The sequence below is a fragment of the Schistocerca serialis genome, chromosome 6, assembly GCF_023864345.2.
Source record: "Schistocerca serialis cubense isolate TAMUIC-IGC-003099 chromosome 6, iqSchSeri2.2, whole genome shotgun sequence".
NCBI classification, from domain to species: domain Eukaryota; kingdom Metazoa; phylum Arthropoda; class Insecta; order Orthoptera; family Acrididae; genus Schistocerca; species Schistocerca serialis.
Window position 1 is genome coordinate 452,295,536 of NC_064643.1, and position 15,637 is coordinate 452,311,172.

The window sequence follows — 15,637 nt, forward strand, 5'->3', positions numbered from 1 at the left end:
ATTGCAAATGAATACTCAGCTCCAGCTTCTGAGTAACATTTTAATGTCAGAAATAAAGCTGAGACTACTTCAATAGAGAATGAGCCTAACCAAATCAAATAAAAATTTCATTTTGATATTTTCAGCAGCATATTAAGAAAGAAATATTCTGACTGGAGAAAGGATGCACAAAGAATGTCTTCTGTATTTTGTGTCAATGATAAAGTACTCAAACAATGGAAAATTGAGGGTGGAATAACACATGAATTAGGATGCGTTGCTACTCACCACACAGAGGAAGTGCTGATTGACAGACAGGTACATCTAACAGTAGAGTAAGATACAGGTATAATTCTTTTTCAGATTTAGAAAAACACAAATACAGATTCGTACATGCACAATTCCCACACATGGGGTCATAGTCACTTATGGCTGTACTGAGTGGTGATCTTGACTCGGATGGGTAGTGGTGTGGGGTGCGACAGCAGGGTAAGGGTGGGGGAAAATGCTATAATGTCTGTGGGAGTGTGGTGAGGACAAGCAGTAGGAGGCTATACTGGAATGTGCAGTGAGGGGGGACGAGAGTTTCTTCAGGTACACCATACCTAGCTGAAGCCATTCATTGATCATTAAATCCAATAGAGCTACCAAACTGTGGGGATCCTGACTGCTAAATTTCACCTGCTATTCAAAACAGTCCCAGATATTTTCTGTAGGACTAGATTCAAGTGATATAATAGGGAGGTTGAAGTGTGATAGGGTACATATAGTTAGCAAAACCAGCAAACCCAAAATATCACACAACCACCATCAACCTGAACTCTACTTTCCATACACTGCAGGTTAAATGCCTCATTGGCTGTTGCTACATTCAACCTGATGCACAACTTGAAAGAGGCAAAATTGCAACTTGTCGGACCACATTACACACCTTCAGTCAGCTACTGTCCAGTTCCTATGTTGTTTGGCCTACTAAAGATGTGTAAATTTACATGCCACTGTGAGAAATGGCCTTTCGAAAGGTACTAATTCCAAATGTTCATTGCATGCAGTTACAATCATAATGCTTACTCCAGTACTGATTGAAATGGACCTGTATTAATGTGACAGAAGCAGCTGCTGTTAGACTTGAAACCCACTGTCATCGATAAGGTACAACACTTTACTCTGGTCCCCATCATCAGGATCTTTTTATGACCACTGTTCTTATGCTGTGTTACATGATTGTAAGAGGTACACCATTCCTTATACAGGCACTGGGCAACACCATTGACAGTCTGGTCATGGGTTCCTCAAAATCCAATAATTCCTTTCCTCCATTCCATCACATCTCCATGTTGACCAATGTTACTGTGCTGATTCCATACAACCAACTGGGATATACATACCACTTCACTGCCATGACTTTCAGTTGTGCAGTACCACATGACCTCCTGGTACCAGTTATACACCACCTACAGTGCTCCAAAGAGACCAATGTGATATTTAAAGGAATATTTTGTTTGGTGAGCTTAATTCCTCAGTGACATTTCCAGTCATGATAAAATAAATAGCTATCTAAACCAGTATGTACTAGATGGGTTTTTACAGTATAGATGAATGATTAAGTCTGGAAGGGAAGATGTGAAAAAATTTCTACAGCGAAAGAAATTTTATCATTTTACTCTACCTGACAGCTATATTGTAGTTAGTCATAAAGTCTTAATTATCACCTCAAAAAAATAAATTTCTGTAGTTAATTTTTTGATTCTTTGCAGGTGCATGTCTGCAGTTCTGGTAAACAATGAAATCCCCATTGTACATTACCTCAGCATGCCACCAGAGAAGTTAAAACAAAATAGCGCAAAATGGTGCAAAACACAATGTAGCATACCATCTCTCTGTGAATATCCAAAAATTGCAAACGAAATGGATGCTCTGGTGTTTGAAGACAGGTGTATCACAATTGAGGTGATAACAGAAAAAGTGAAAAGCATGACAAGAGTCACCGCCCACCGGATCCGGCGACTGCTCACACTCATTCAAAAATCCCACAGAACGAGGTGGCAGCAGCAGATACGTTGCAGCTGTATGAGGTTAATCCATGTTACTCTTTTAGCTGCCGAATCACCATGGGCATGCTGGGTGTACCATTGTGACCTGAGGCAAAGAGCAGAGCAAGCAGGACAAATATTTGGATTCACTGCCACTGAAAAGGATGAAGACCCAGCCAACATCACGCAAGGTGATGCCAAGTGTTTTGTGGGATTGCCATGGTGTGTTGCTAACATATTATGCTCTTAAGGCACAGATCTTCACAAGAACATGTTACCGAAATCTCCTGACGAGTTTATGGGAGGCTGTCAAGTACTGCTAGAAGTTGTCGGAGCAGGTGTTTCTGCTCTGGGACAATGCTTCGGCTCATTATGTATAGGACACAGACACATCTGATGCTCCTTTGGGCTATCAAATTTTTTTCATCCCTCATATTTTCCTGATATGGCACCCAGTGACTAGGCCCTCTTTACCCCATTGCACAGCAGGTATTTCCAAAATGACAACAAGGTGATTTTCAATATGGAGAATTTTCTGGACAGCTAGAATACAGGCTTCTACAACTGAGATTTCTGTCAAGTTTCCCACTGCTGGCAAAAACGTAGCACTGACAAATGAGTATGTAGTGAAGGACTAGCACCATCAGCAAGTTGAGTGTTCATTGTTTGATTTTTTTCAAGGTGATAATCAAAATTTTGTGACCATACCTTGTAGAAGTGAGAGACGATAATACAAATGCACCAATTTTAGCTTACCTGTGAATAATAGTAGACTGGAAAACCAGGTCCTGTCTGGTATTTCACCAAAAAATCTGGCGTATCATCATCATTGAAGTAACCAGGTGTGGGCATACTTTGTACAAAGAAAAATGAACATTATGATACTGTTTGAAATATCTTAACTCAATCAAAAAATAACAAATTAAAGTTAAGATATTAACAGCTGTTCATAGTATACACTAACCTGAAAGTCTCAGAATTGGGAACAGTGTAATTCCACAACATTTTCAAACGCTGCCCATCAAATGCCAGAACAGTTGAATTGAAAGCTGCAGTTATTATATCCTCTACATCATCATGAGTTATATCAGCTAGTACGGATGGTGACATTATGCCTTTGAACTCATCTCTATAGAGGACTTTTACCTAAAATTGTTTTATTACATGACTGCAGTAACCATAAAACAAAATGCACAAATCAAGTATAAGTTGACTGCAGTAACCATAAAACAAAATGCACAAATCAAGTATAAGTTAGTCATATTAATCATAAAGATTACAGCTTTCAAATTAATATGATGGTTATACAGACTGAAATTTATTAACATGACTTTCTACATACATTTGACTCTCCAGGTTCATTACCATAGCCTAATTTCGACTTTGTGTTTTTATCATCACACTTATTTTATGATATATAAGGTGGAAAGTAACATGTTGCTTGCCTCTTCTTGAAACTAATACTCAATGCTTACATAGCAGAGGGCATTTTTGCTTTTGTAGGAGAGTTCAGCTATAAGGTGGCAAAGAAGTATGCATATTTGGAGACAGATGACACAGCTAACATGATTTGGTGTTACCAGATAGTGTGCTATTATCTGTTAGATACTGCTAGAGCAAAAATAACAGTGATTCATACACTCCTGGAAATTGAAATAAGAACACCGTGAATTCATTGTCCCAGGAAGGGGAAACTTTATTGACACATTCCTGGGGTCAGATACACCACATGATCACACTGACAGAACCACAGGCACATAGACACAGGCAACAGAGCATGCACAATGTCGGCACTAGTACAGTGTATATCCACGGTTCGCAGCAATGCAGGATGCTATTCTCCCATGGAGACGATCGTAGAGATGCTGGATGTAGTCCTGTGGAACGGCTTGCCATGCCATTTCCACCTGGCGCCTCAGTTGGACCAGCGTTCGTGCTGGACGTGCAGACCGCGTGAGACGACGCTTCATCCAGTCCCAAACATGCTCAATGGGGGACAGATCCGGAGATCTTGCTGGCCAGGGTAGTTGACTTACACCTTCTAGAGCACGTTGGGTGGCACGGGATACATGCGGACGTGCATTGTCCTGTTGGAACAGCAAGTTCCCTTGCCGGTCTAGGAATGGTAGAACGATGGGTTCGATGACGGTTTGGATGTACCGTGCACTATTCAGTGTCCCCTCGACGATCACCAGTGGTGTACGGCCAGTGTAGGAGATCGCTCCCCACACCATGATGCCGGGTGTTGGCCCTGTGTGCCTCGGTCGTATGCAGTCCTGATTGTGGCGCTCACCTGCACGGCGCCAAACACGCATACGACCATCATTGGCACCAAGGCAGAAGCGACTCTCATCGCTGAAGACGACACGTCTCCATTCGTCCCTCCATTCACGCCTGTCGCGACACCACTGGAGGCGGGCTGCACGATGTTGGGGCGTGAGCGGAAGACGGCCTAACGGTGTGCGGGACCGTAGCCCAGCTTCATGGAGACGGTTGCGAATGGTCCTCGCTGATACCCCAGGAGCAACAGTGTCCCTAATTTTCTGGGAAGTGGCGGTGCGGTCCCCTACGGCACTGCGTAGGATCCTACGGTCTTGGCGTGCATCCGTGCGTCGCTGTGGTCCGGTCCCAGGTCGATGGGCACGTGCACCTTCCGCCGACCACTGGCGACAACATCGATGTACTGTGGAAACCTCACGCCCCACGTGTTGAGCAATTCGGCGGTACGTCCACCCGGCCTCCCGCATGCCCACTATACGCCCTCGCTCAAAGTCCGTCAACTGCACATACGGTTCACGTCCACGCTGTCGCGGCATGCTACCAGTGTTAAAGACTGCGATGGAGCTCCGTATGCCACGGCAAACTGGCTGACACTGACGGCAGCGGTGCACAAATGCTGCGCAGCTAGCGCCATTCGACGGCCAACACCGCGGTTCCTGGTGTGTCCGCTGTGCCGTGCGTGTGATCATTGCTTGTACAGCCCTCTCGCAGTGTCCGGAGCAAGTATGGTGGGTCTGACACACCGGTGTCAATGTGTTCTTTTTTCCATTTCCAGGAGTGTAGATTAGTTTGAATTTGGCAGTCGATTCAGTACGTCTTGCCATGTCATATTCATGGAGATGGTAAAAGTGGGTTATTGTTCTGTGATTTGCCTTTTGCTTTTGGATGGAAAAATGGGTGATGAGAGAAAAATGAAATTGATATAAACTGCAATTATGGAAAAGTTCTGATCACATAATTCTTTGTTCAGTGTTACGTGTTTCACAAAATCATTGTCAGCCATATGTCATGGGACATTGTACAGAAATTATAAAACATAAGTAACACATAATTGTGGCAGACACTGTATGCACAATTATTTCAATACTTAAACATAGATCTAGTTTTAGGCTCAACACACTGAGCACATGAACTGTATATAGTAAAACAATTCTCATTTCATAAAGAGCGCATATAGTAGTACAGTTGTCAGTTCAATGAATTCAAGTATCAAACTGGCTGTACCATATTAAATTGTGAAGGAAGTAACCTATACTGATAGATGGTGATAGCATTAACCAAATACAAGTTGCATATCTGCAAAATGACATAAAAACTTCAGTAAAATATGATATTTTAAATGCCATTGTTGGGTAAAAGATGGACAATAAACTGTCCATCACAATATAACAATGACACAGATAACAGGTAAATGACAACAAAACCTGCATCAGAATATTACAGTAAAACAGTAGATAAGAACTGTTTAACTGCATGAGATTCACATATGTAGGATGTCAGTTATAACCTGTGCTAGTATTATAGACAGTAGTAACAATCTAGACTGTGACAATCTAGGTCCTAGTGCTGTAATTTAAGTCAGGAAGCAAGGCAAAAGGAACTGCAAACGATTATGCAACAAATGGCTATAAAGCAAAAAGTGTTTGAAAATTGCTCTATTCTATACAGAAGAGGAAATACAATGTCGTGAACAAAAAAGAGGAAATACATGGTAGATTTCTTAGCCTGACATATAATGGCACCCACTGTGATAAAATTGCAAAGTCTTGAAAAAGGCTAATATCAATGTTACAATTAAAATAGGAGTAACTTGCACATATGATTAAACTATGATGTAGGACAGAAATCTCAAAGTAGTTTTAGTAAACTAGCTGCATATATAATAAAGTGGATTAATCGTGACAATTTTTACATTGGTTGCAAGGGGAGGAATTTCTTCACATAATACATGGAGCATTCATATATTATAATGCTAATGCTCTGGGACAGTATTTGAGAGCGAACAGGCACAGCTTGTTGACTATTAAACATGGCCTTGAAGTTTTGCATGTCACCTCTCACAGCCATCTGTTAGACATTGTGGAAGAGTCTGAGATACATAAGAGTTTGAGATATATATGCATTGAATCTGTCAGCCATACTGACTATTAAATGAGCAACATTACTTCAGTAGAGACTGCGTCCTAGACATATTCAAAAATACCACAAAAAGGGAATTTTGATCTTATCCCAGAAGCACAAATAATTCATATGCAAACCATTTTTGTCTAACCCAAGAATGTATCATCTACTGTCAAACATTCCTTGCTTTTTCTTCCACTACACGAGATGAAGCCAACATTTCTGCACGTCATTTGACACCTTGGTGTGCACTTGACTTTACTCCAAAAGTTCATTTCACACCAAGTGATAGTACCACTAGCATCACACATCACTAATGTAAATATCAGTCCCACGAAGCAGCATGCTCAATATAGTTACAAAAATCCTCTAGGCTATTTTACAGTATTGGTCCTTCATTCGCTACTTCATTTTACTGTTACATATTAGTAATAAGGGCATATCTACATGGAACATGATTATGGTTTACATCATGACATTCATATTAATGTGTTCCCTATTTATCATTTTACTTATACCAATGGCTTCAGCTTCACACTTCATAATTTTAACCTCATTACTGTAACCTGGATTTCTCTACCATGTTATGTATGTGAATGATATTTGCACTTCAACTATTTTCTAATATATACTACACAACGAACTTTACTCAGAATTAATTGTGCATATCACTCATGACCTTTTATATTTGTATTTTTTTCCATGTATTACTGCCTTTTGTTTGTTAAAAGACCCTGGTACTGTTGACAAATAGGAACTAGTATGTATTTCTCTCATGTATGTCACATATGACACATTTTGTTGTATATGTTTTGTAACTTCATTTATTATTTTAGTTATTTGTGTAGTAACACCTGTTATAACTGACATCCTCTGTACATGAATTTCATGCAGTCAAACAGTTCTTAAATGCTGTGTTAATGTTATGTTTTGAAGTACATTTTATTGTCATTTAAATTTCATTTGTGTCACTGTTATATTTCAAAGCACATTTAACTGTCATTTACCTTTTATCCAACAACTTTTAAAAATCTTCTTTCATAAAAGTTCTTATTGCATTTTTGCTGAGAAAGCAATCATAGTATACTTACTTGTTGATGCAAATTTTGTCTTTGGTTAATGCTTTCACCATCTGAATGTATAGTTTACTTCTCTGACAGTTTAATATTCTATAGCCAGTTTAACAACCTGCATTCATTGAATTGACAGCTGTACTACCATATACAATATTTATGAAATAAAAATTGCATTACTATATACCGTCCATATGCCCAGATTGTTGAGCCTTGGGATGTACATGTAAGTATTGAAATAACAATGTATCCTCATCAAAAACAGATGTTCAGCCATATTTAAATTTGTTGAACCAATGTCTAGTTTTTTTTGTCATGTTCATCTGTTACAATGGTATGTTTACTTACTTTTCATAATTTCTATACATTGTCCCTCAGCTTACGTCTGATGATGACCTTTTTGAAATCTATAGCACTTAGTGAAGAATAGTGTGATCAAGGTTTTTCCACAATTGCAGTTTGTGTCAAATCTAAATGGTCGTCTACCTCCACTGTGGAAGAATTCCCTGATCAAATATTGGAAAAGTGAAATTGGATGCTGTTTATAGTAATACATCATCACTGGCAAGTTAGATATTGATTCAACAAATTTAAACATGGCTGAACACCTGTTTGTGACGACCATTGCCAATTGAGAAGTCAAGACAATAATTTAATTGATTGAGAACAAAAGTGCATGAAAATGCAGATGCCCCAGTTGTCTCGACAGGAATGGTAATTAATACTAAACAAGAGTCGACACAGAAAAAATTTTTAACTCAGTAAGTTCCATGGCTGCTGATGGTGGACAAAACCTGAGTGTAGAGTTATATAAGTGAGATCTTAAAAGACTTTTTCAATTCAGTTGTCACTGTCCATGAAACCTGGACTCATTGTTACGCATAAGAAACCATGCAACAATCTAAACAATGGGTCGCTGCTGGTGAACCTGCATCAAAGACGGTGTCCACTGACCAGAAATTTTTTGAATGGTACTGAGGACATCACATTCATAGATTTATTAGAAAAGGAAATGCCCCACTGGACAGTGAGAGTTGGGCTGCTTCAACATGACAATCTGCCAGAGCATGCCGAAGAAGTTGTTGTAGAAAACTGCAAGCACTGAATTATAAATTGTGGCTAAAACCCAGTATTCAATAAGCCTGCTGTCTGTTCTCATTAGTATCCCCACCAGTGGACATCGTAATGGAGGCAGAAGAGCTGGCGAAGCTAGTGCAGTGGAATAGTGCGGAAACCTTCCATGGAGGGCACACACGACACATAGTGTGGGCAGACCTGCTGACGGAAGAGTTTGCCTGTGGGTGGCAGTAAGCTGGGTGGGCAGTGTTAATGCTGAGGTAAACCACTGTGGACTCATCTTGTGCTTTGTGCTGAGGGCTCAGTTATTCGCTGGCCACTGTACCTGTGTGCTGAGTTTATCCCTGTGTCTCTACGTGGTTTTGGACTCTGCTTCCCTGTAGATTGACTTGCATGCTGAGTTTTCTTTTCCTCTAACTGGGGTCTGTTCCCCAATTACTGCAGAGCTGATGTTGGCTTTCAGTTAGTCGATAGAGTGCATTTAGAGTCTCAATCTGTTCCTTCTCATGATTTAGACTCTTTACTGCAGTCATACATACAGCTGTTTCAGATACATTCTACTGTTTGAGCACCCTTGGGACAGGGTGCAAGTTGGTATTGCACGTACTTTTATGAGTAGCATGAGGTTGTTGTGATCAATGCATTGTTCAATTTTCCATACGTAGCCAAGCTGTCCTTCATATTGTCAACTACCTCTGTTCTCACATTGTCAGTTATTTTTGCTACAGAGGGAATCCCCAAGACCCTCATGTCTGATAATGGTAGGCAGTTTGTGTCTCAAGAGTTTGAAGACTTTTGCATTCATAATGGTATCTAGCATCTGACTACCAACCTGTTTCACCTGGCTTCAAACTTGGAGGTGGTGTGCTTTGTGAGTACATTCAAGAAAGAAGTAGTCCATGTCTGCCTCTTCCTGCGACGATGTGTTGTCAAGATTTCTGACTACATACCAGGTGATGCCGGTCAATGGGTACAGTCTGGCAGAATGTCTGCATAGGTGCCAGCCACGGGATCTCCTGGATTTGTTGTACCCTGTGCCATGTGCCATAGGCTACCATGGCTTGCCCCATTTTTCTCTTGAGGCTGTCGTTTGGGCCTGCTCATTTGGCCAATGGCAGGGGTGGCAGCTGGGCATTGTGATGGGCCACATAGGTTGGCAGGTGTTTATGGTGGATCTTGGCAGGGGACCAGCTGACCTCTCATGCAAGTCAGTTGCACTCGCACCCTGTTAGGGCATCACTGTCATGGTATTCTGGTCAGCTGAGTGGCTGAGTTATTACTATTATTATTAAAAAAGCTCTATATTTTGAACTGGGAAGGATTAATGTTATTACAGTGACCAAATCTTGACGATACTGTGGCAGTCTGGAATGAGCAATTGTGCCAACTGGTTGTAAAATAATGCTATTTATCTCGTACAAGGGCAGTTTGAAACAAACTGAAGGATTTATCTCGAAAAAAAGTTACAATGAAAACTTAAATTTTAATGTCAGTTATACTACAGTGTTAAATAATAGGAGTAAATGTAAAAATATAAAATGTAGCTCAGGCATTTAACTCTCGATAGTCACATGAACAAGACTGAGAACATTGCTATTTTTTCAGATGAATCCTGAGCTAACAGAACACACACACACAGAGAGAGAGAGAGAGAGAGAGAGAGAGGGAGGGAGGGAGGGAGGGAGGGAGGGAGGGAGGGAGGGAGGGAGGGAGGGAGAGAGAGAGAGACGCCACCTAGCTGGCAAACTACATTATGCTGGCACTGCTCCTCATCTGGGGTGAGAGTTTTGTTTCAGGTGGAATGGGTGAGGGGAAAAGGGTGGTGGAGAGTGAGAGTGAGGGTTGGTATATGTTGCTAATGTCTGGGAGGGAAAGGCACGGGAACATGCCATTCATGAGCTCATTCTGGCTGCAGGCAGAGGGAGTAGTGTGCAGTGTACAATAGGGTGGAGGAGTGGATTCAGAGGGGGGTCATAGAACACAGGCAGAGGCAGATTTCAGAGAGGAAGATGTGCATGCATGAAGAGTGAAGTTAGGACCAAGGGACAGAGGTGATGCGGGAGTGGGCAGGAGCAAGTGGAAATTCAGCCCAGGAGGATTAAAGGATCGGAAGATGTGTTGCAAGAACATAATTCAGAGAAGCTAGAGTTGGGGGGAATGATCCAGATGGCACAACTTATAAAGCAGTCACTGAAATTGAGTATGTTCTGCCACTGAGTGATCAACACTGCTCCTGTCTGCAATTTGGCTCTGGACATTAATTTGAATGAACAGCTGGGTGGGTGGTGGTCACGCCCACATAAAATACTTAGCAGTAATAACTGCAGACCTAGTATACGATGTGACTGCTTTTAGAAGTGGCCATGCTTATGACAGGATGTGCTACACCTAATGGCATAGGAAAAGCTAGGTGGGTGCATTGGACAGGTTTGCACCTGGGTCTTCAAGAGGGGTACGACTCATGCGGCAAGAGCTTTGAAGTAGGTGTTGTGTAAGGCTTGACTAGGATATTTTTTTAAAGTGAGATGGTGGGAGAATACTGCTTTGGAAGGAGTAGGACGGATTGCAGGTATGATGTACCACATTAGTGGATATGGTTAATCTGTTCCAGTCTGAGATGATAATGGGTGATGGGCCGTGTGCCGCTTTGCAGCTGGTCCATGGAGGTGCTCAAAGGATCAGGGATGTACATTAGGGTCACCATATTTACAGACACAAAAAGTAGGATCTACCAGTTATGCAACATAATAGACCAAATTGACCCTATTTGTTTTTATTTGCATTTTGCAGTTGATTTAACAGAACATGGAACAAGTATAACAGTCATTCAATCAACACCGTAACACTCTAAATATGGTGAAATATGTTATAATAATGAAATATAATCAAGTATATTTTTTACTTGAATTAATTGCTTTCAACATCTTTGGATTTCTCGGAGGTATATTACAGAACTCCACACAGTTTTGATTAAAACTACATTTTGTAATGATGAAGTGTTTGAATGTTTCTGGCTTAAGTCTGGATTTTTTTGTCCATGTATTGTGCATTACAGAAAATGCTCACTCTGTTGGAGCATTTGTGGCAGAGGGGCAAAGGTTAAACTCTACAATGTTACTGACATTGCCAAATTAAATATTTAACACATTCGATTTTGCAAATATTTCAACCCATCTTAAATGACTTAGTTTGTGATTCGCATTTCATTCCTTTACTGCAGGATTATTAACATTTTACATTTCGTCAAAAAAGTTTGTGTCGCGAATTTCCTTTACAGTATATTTAAGTACAAAATCCAAAGATCTTTTAACATGACACCACTCAAACACAGAATTCAGGTTAGCCTACCACAGTACTTCCCGTGAAGAAAACTGGGAAGTCCATTGGTCCAAATTTGCATACAAGTGGAATAAAAAAGCTTCCATATTGATTTTAAAATCAGAAACTCTAACTAGGCCTTCACTCTCCAGCATTTTTAGTTTTGTGTCTACTACTAAAAATATAAATACAAAATCCAATCTATTTGAAAGCTTTTTTCCTTGTATCACCATGTAGTTTACAAACACCTACCATATTACTCCCTTTGATGATTGTATAGCATTGTGAAAGATGGATGCCTGATTATTTGCATAACGCAACCACACTTCTAGCACAGGGCTATTAAAAAACTGCTTCATTACAGTAGGGCATTTGTTTTGCGATAGAAAATATGACTTTAGTACTGGAAATATTTTCAATACCCACTCAGTTGAAGACAGTGTAGACAGCCACCTTGTTCCACTGTAACCAAGTACTCTAGAATAATCAATTACCATAAAAGCAAAATGTTTGCAAGGAGGCTTCATATAAATGTACGTCTGAAAATAAGGATAAAGTCTATGAATTACACTTTCAAAACAATTGGAAGACAGTCTACAGCAGTTTGTATTATATTGTTAATAAAATGGACACTGCAACCTATTCCTACAATTGGTCTATCAAACATTTTCTGAACAATGGAATAAATATATTATTATTGCCTTTCCATGAATTTGTGTTGTGTTTGAGTTATCTGCACAAAATCCAATAATTTTCCTTTTCCAAGGTTATGATCACTCCATGCATTCAGAAAACATGAAGAAACAATGTCAGAATGTTCTCCAAACTCTTCTTCAAAGTCCAGAACTTTCACCTGCATTTCCTGTCTTGAAATCAAAATGTGGAATCAAAAGAGGAAAAAAGGTTTTGCAAATTGTGATTGGATGAGTATGTGTACATACTAATATAATTCACCTTCTACACCTACATGGATACTCTGCAAATCACATTTAAGTGCCTGGCAGAGGGCTCATCGAACCACCTTCGCCATGTCCTTTTCCACTTCGGACACTGCAAATGGGCTAACGACGTTTGTCACAATAATCTTACATTCAGTTTTTGCACATGAATATTTAGGATCGAAGCACTTTTGAACCAGCTTTGATGTGAAGTCCTTTGCTCTAAATGTGGTTATATTGAGTGGTGTAGAAGGCAAAACACCTAAAGCAGCAGCCAATTTTTCTTCAGATGATCCCAGTTTTAAGAGACATGGTGGATACAGCAGAATTATCAGGCAACCTATGCTAATTTGTTTGCATGTGTCCAGATATTTCACTTAATCCTCTGTTTGCTACTGAGAAAACAACAATGACCATCACTATTGGATTTATCTTTAACGTGTACAATAAATCGCTCCAAAGATCGTAATTTGGGATTCAAGACACATTTTCCTTTCACTTTTGACATGATGATAAATCAAACAAACACCACTCCACAGCTGACCCACTAATGATTTGCACCGACTTGCATGCCACAGATCATTCTGGTTGAGTACTCTGTGATTATCAGTTTTGCCAACTGCTCTCATCAACACTTTCTTCCTCTGTAAAAAGAGTCCTACATACACAAGTTTCATCCTCCTTTAGCTGTCCAATTACTAATTTCCTGTGAATAAGACAATAACCGAATTTTGCATGTTGTTTTGCACAATAATATTGAAATGCAGGATATTTTTTAGGATTTTTTTAACTCCAGTGTGTGCAGGAGGATAAAGCCTAAAAACAAAAGGGAGTATCTTGTGAAATGTAGGACATCTGGCCACCCTAGCATACACAGACATGGCACAGATGTGTGAAGGCCTTACTAAGACCTATAGCATTTTCTGTAAGGGACTGCTTGTCACCGAAGATGGGCTGATCAGTTGTGGCCAGACTATATGGGACTGAATTTTCAGTGTGGAAAAGACAGCAGCTATCAAAATGCATGTACTGCTGATGGTTAGTGGGGTCGATATGGAGTGTTACATTACTATCCTGTGTGCTGGCTACCTCTCTCTCTCAGCCACAAGCTACTTTTCTCCAACTTTATCTCCCTATCGTCTCATTTTTCCCCCTCATCTGCTCCACCTGACAACTCCTCTGTACCAGCTGAACTTCAGGGTCAGAACGATGTAGTCAGCCAGGAAAATGTAGTCATGCCAGAGTGTGTGCATACTTTTAGTTCTAAAGAACAAATTGTCTGAAAGTGTAGCAACATTATCTGTCTTATATATGTGATTATTGATGATTCGAAACCTCAACTATGTGCTGAGTTGCTATCTTTACCCCTTCTGTTATTCTATTCAGCCAATAACTTTCTAGTCCATATTATACTACATTATTTGGCGGTCTCTGAGTCTTCAAATATAAGTGACAGTTATAAAATACGGCTTTATATCTTGTGAAACAATGAACAAGTTGCCACTACAAAACAAAAGTTATGCAATACCAATTGTTTTTCAAATCAATGCAATGCACGCATAATAAGAAATATGTTGTCTGCACGATTAGCCACCTCCCTCCACACTTTCCATTTGCAAAACAAAGGTTCACTTACAAAATTACAAACCTTGTATGTAAAGATAGTACAACACACACACACACACACACACACACACACACACACACACGTACGTTCCAAAATTACCTTTTTTCTATAGTAATACTAGAAAATATTTACATCCACTGTTCTGCTACAGCCACTAGACAAAGAACATAAGTAGATATCTCTTCTTTTCTTATGACACAAATGTCTATTTTTCTTTCTCTGTCATTGTAGAGGTATAAAACACATTTTGAGGAAGTAAACTTACATTACTGAAATAATGGCAGCTTCAGCAATACTACTGAACAAAATGCTCCTACAGTGCAAACAGAAAGTGACAATATACATTAAAAAACTAATTGGAAATATGTATAAACAAAAAAGTAGTATTTCAAAAGCATCTAATAGGTTGTGACATATCTAAGATTATACTCTGACTTTAAAAGAGATAGGAACAAGGAAGGCACACTTACATGTTGCATTTCTCCTAACATGAGTTCCTGTAATGAGACGACGTAGAGACCTCCAGCTGAGTTGTGGCCACCAGTTCCAAATATAACTACATTTTCTCCATCTGAACGAATAAGAATTTGAGGAGCATAGTAGCTTTCCTCTCTTCCTGGTGTAGGTACACTCTGGAGCATTCTGCCATGACGGCCACTCACAAGCATGAGATGACCCAGCAAAGATGTCACTTTGGTGCATGGACACATTTATAATTACTGTAGTGAACAGTTAAGCTGTGGTAAATGCAACATAAGTTCTGCTGGAAAGCTAATTTTACATTAAAATTTTACAATATCAAGAGCTCAATAACACTATTTAACAAGAAACTCCTCATTTCTTACATTATCAAAATTTGGATTATGGTTGGTTTTTCTGATTCTTACCCCCATCACCATCTAAAGTCTCTTCTGTATGTGTTGCCACGATATCCAGTACACCATCACCATCAACATCATGGATAAAACGGCCAGTGTAGACATTCAGATGATGTAATGGAGAGGAAGTTTGTGACTGCATATGCCATACAAGACTCCCATCATGTCCATTGATTACTCGGAATACCTGTGACATTTCCCCCCATAAATGTTATTATTTTATCTCATGGTTTGTGCTGTTACTGAAATGTGCTAAAACTTTTACATTTTATATTAAAAGTGAAATGAGCAGGGTTACTGTTGGATAGCTACT

General features: G+C 39.9%; 1 protein-coding gene across 1 annotated transcript in view; it reads right to left on the reverse strand.

Moving 5' to 3' along the window:
* Positions 1–15,637, reverse strand: part of LOC126484256 (uncharacterized) — an 87,062-nt gene that overhangs the window by 42,442 nt on the left and 28,983 nt on the right. The window contains exons 4-7 of the mRNA XM_050107677.1: positions 15,334–15,511; positions 14,917–15,137; positions 2,977–3,158; positions 2,769–2,865 (exon numbers count right to left, since the gene is read on the reverse strand). Coding sequence (XP_049963634.1) covers positions 2,769–2,865; positions 2,977–3,158; positions 14,917–15,137; positions 15,334–15,511 — 678 coding nt within the window. The remainder of the gene's footprint in view (positions 1–2,768; positions 2,866–2,976; positions 3,159–14,916; positions 15,138–15,333; positions 15,512–15,637) is intronic.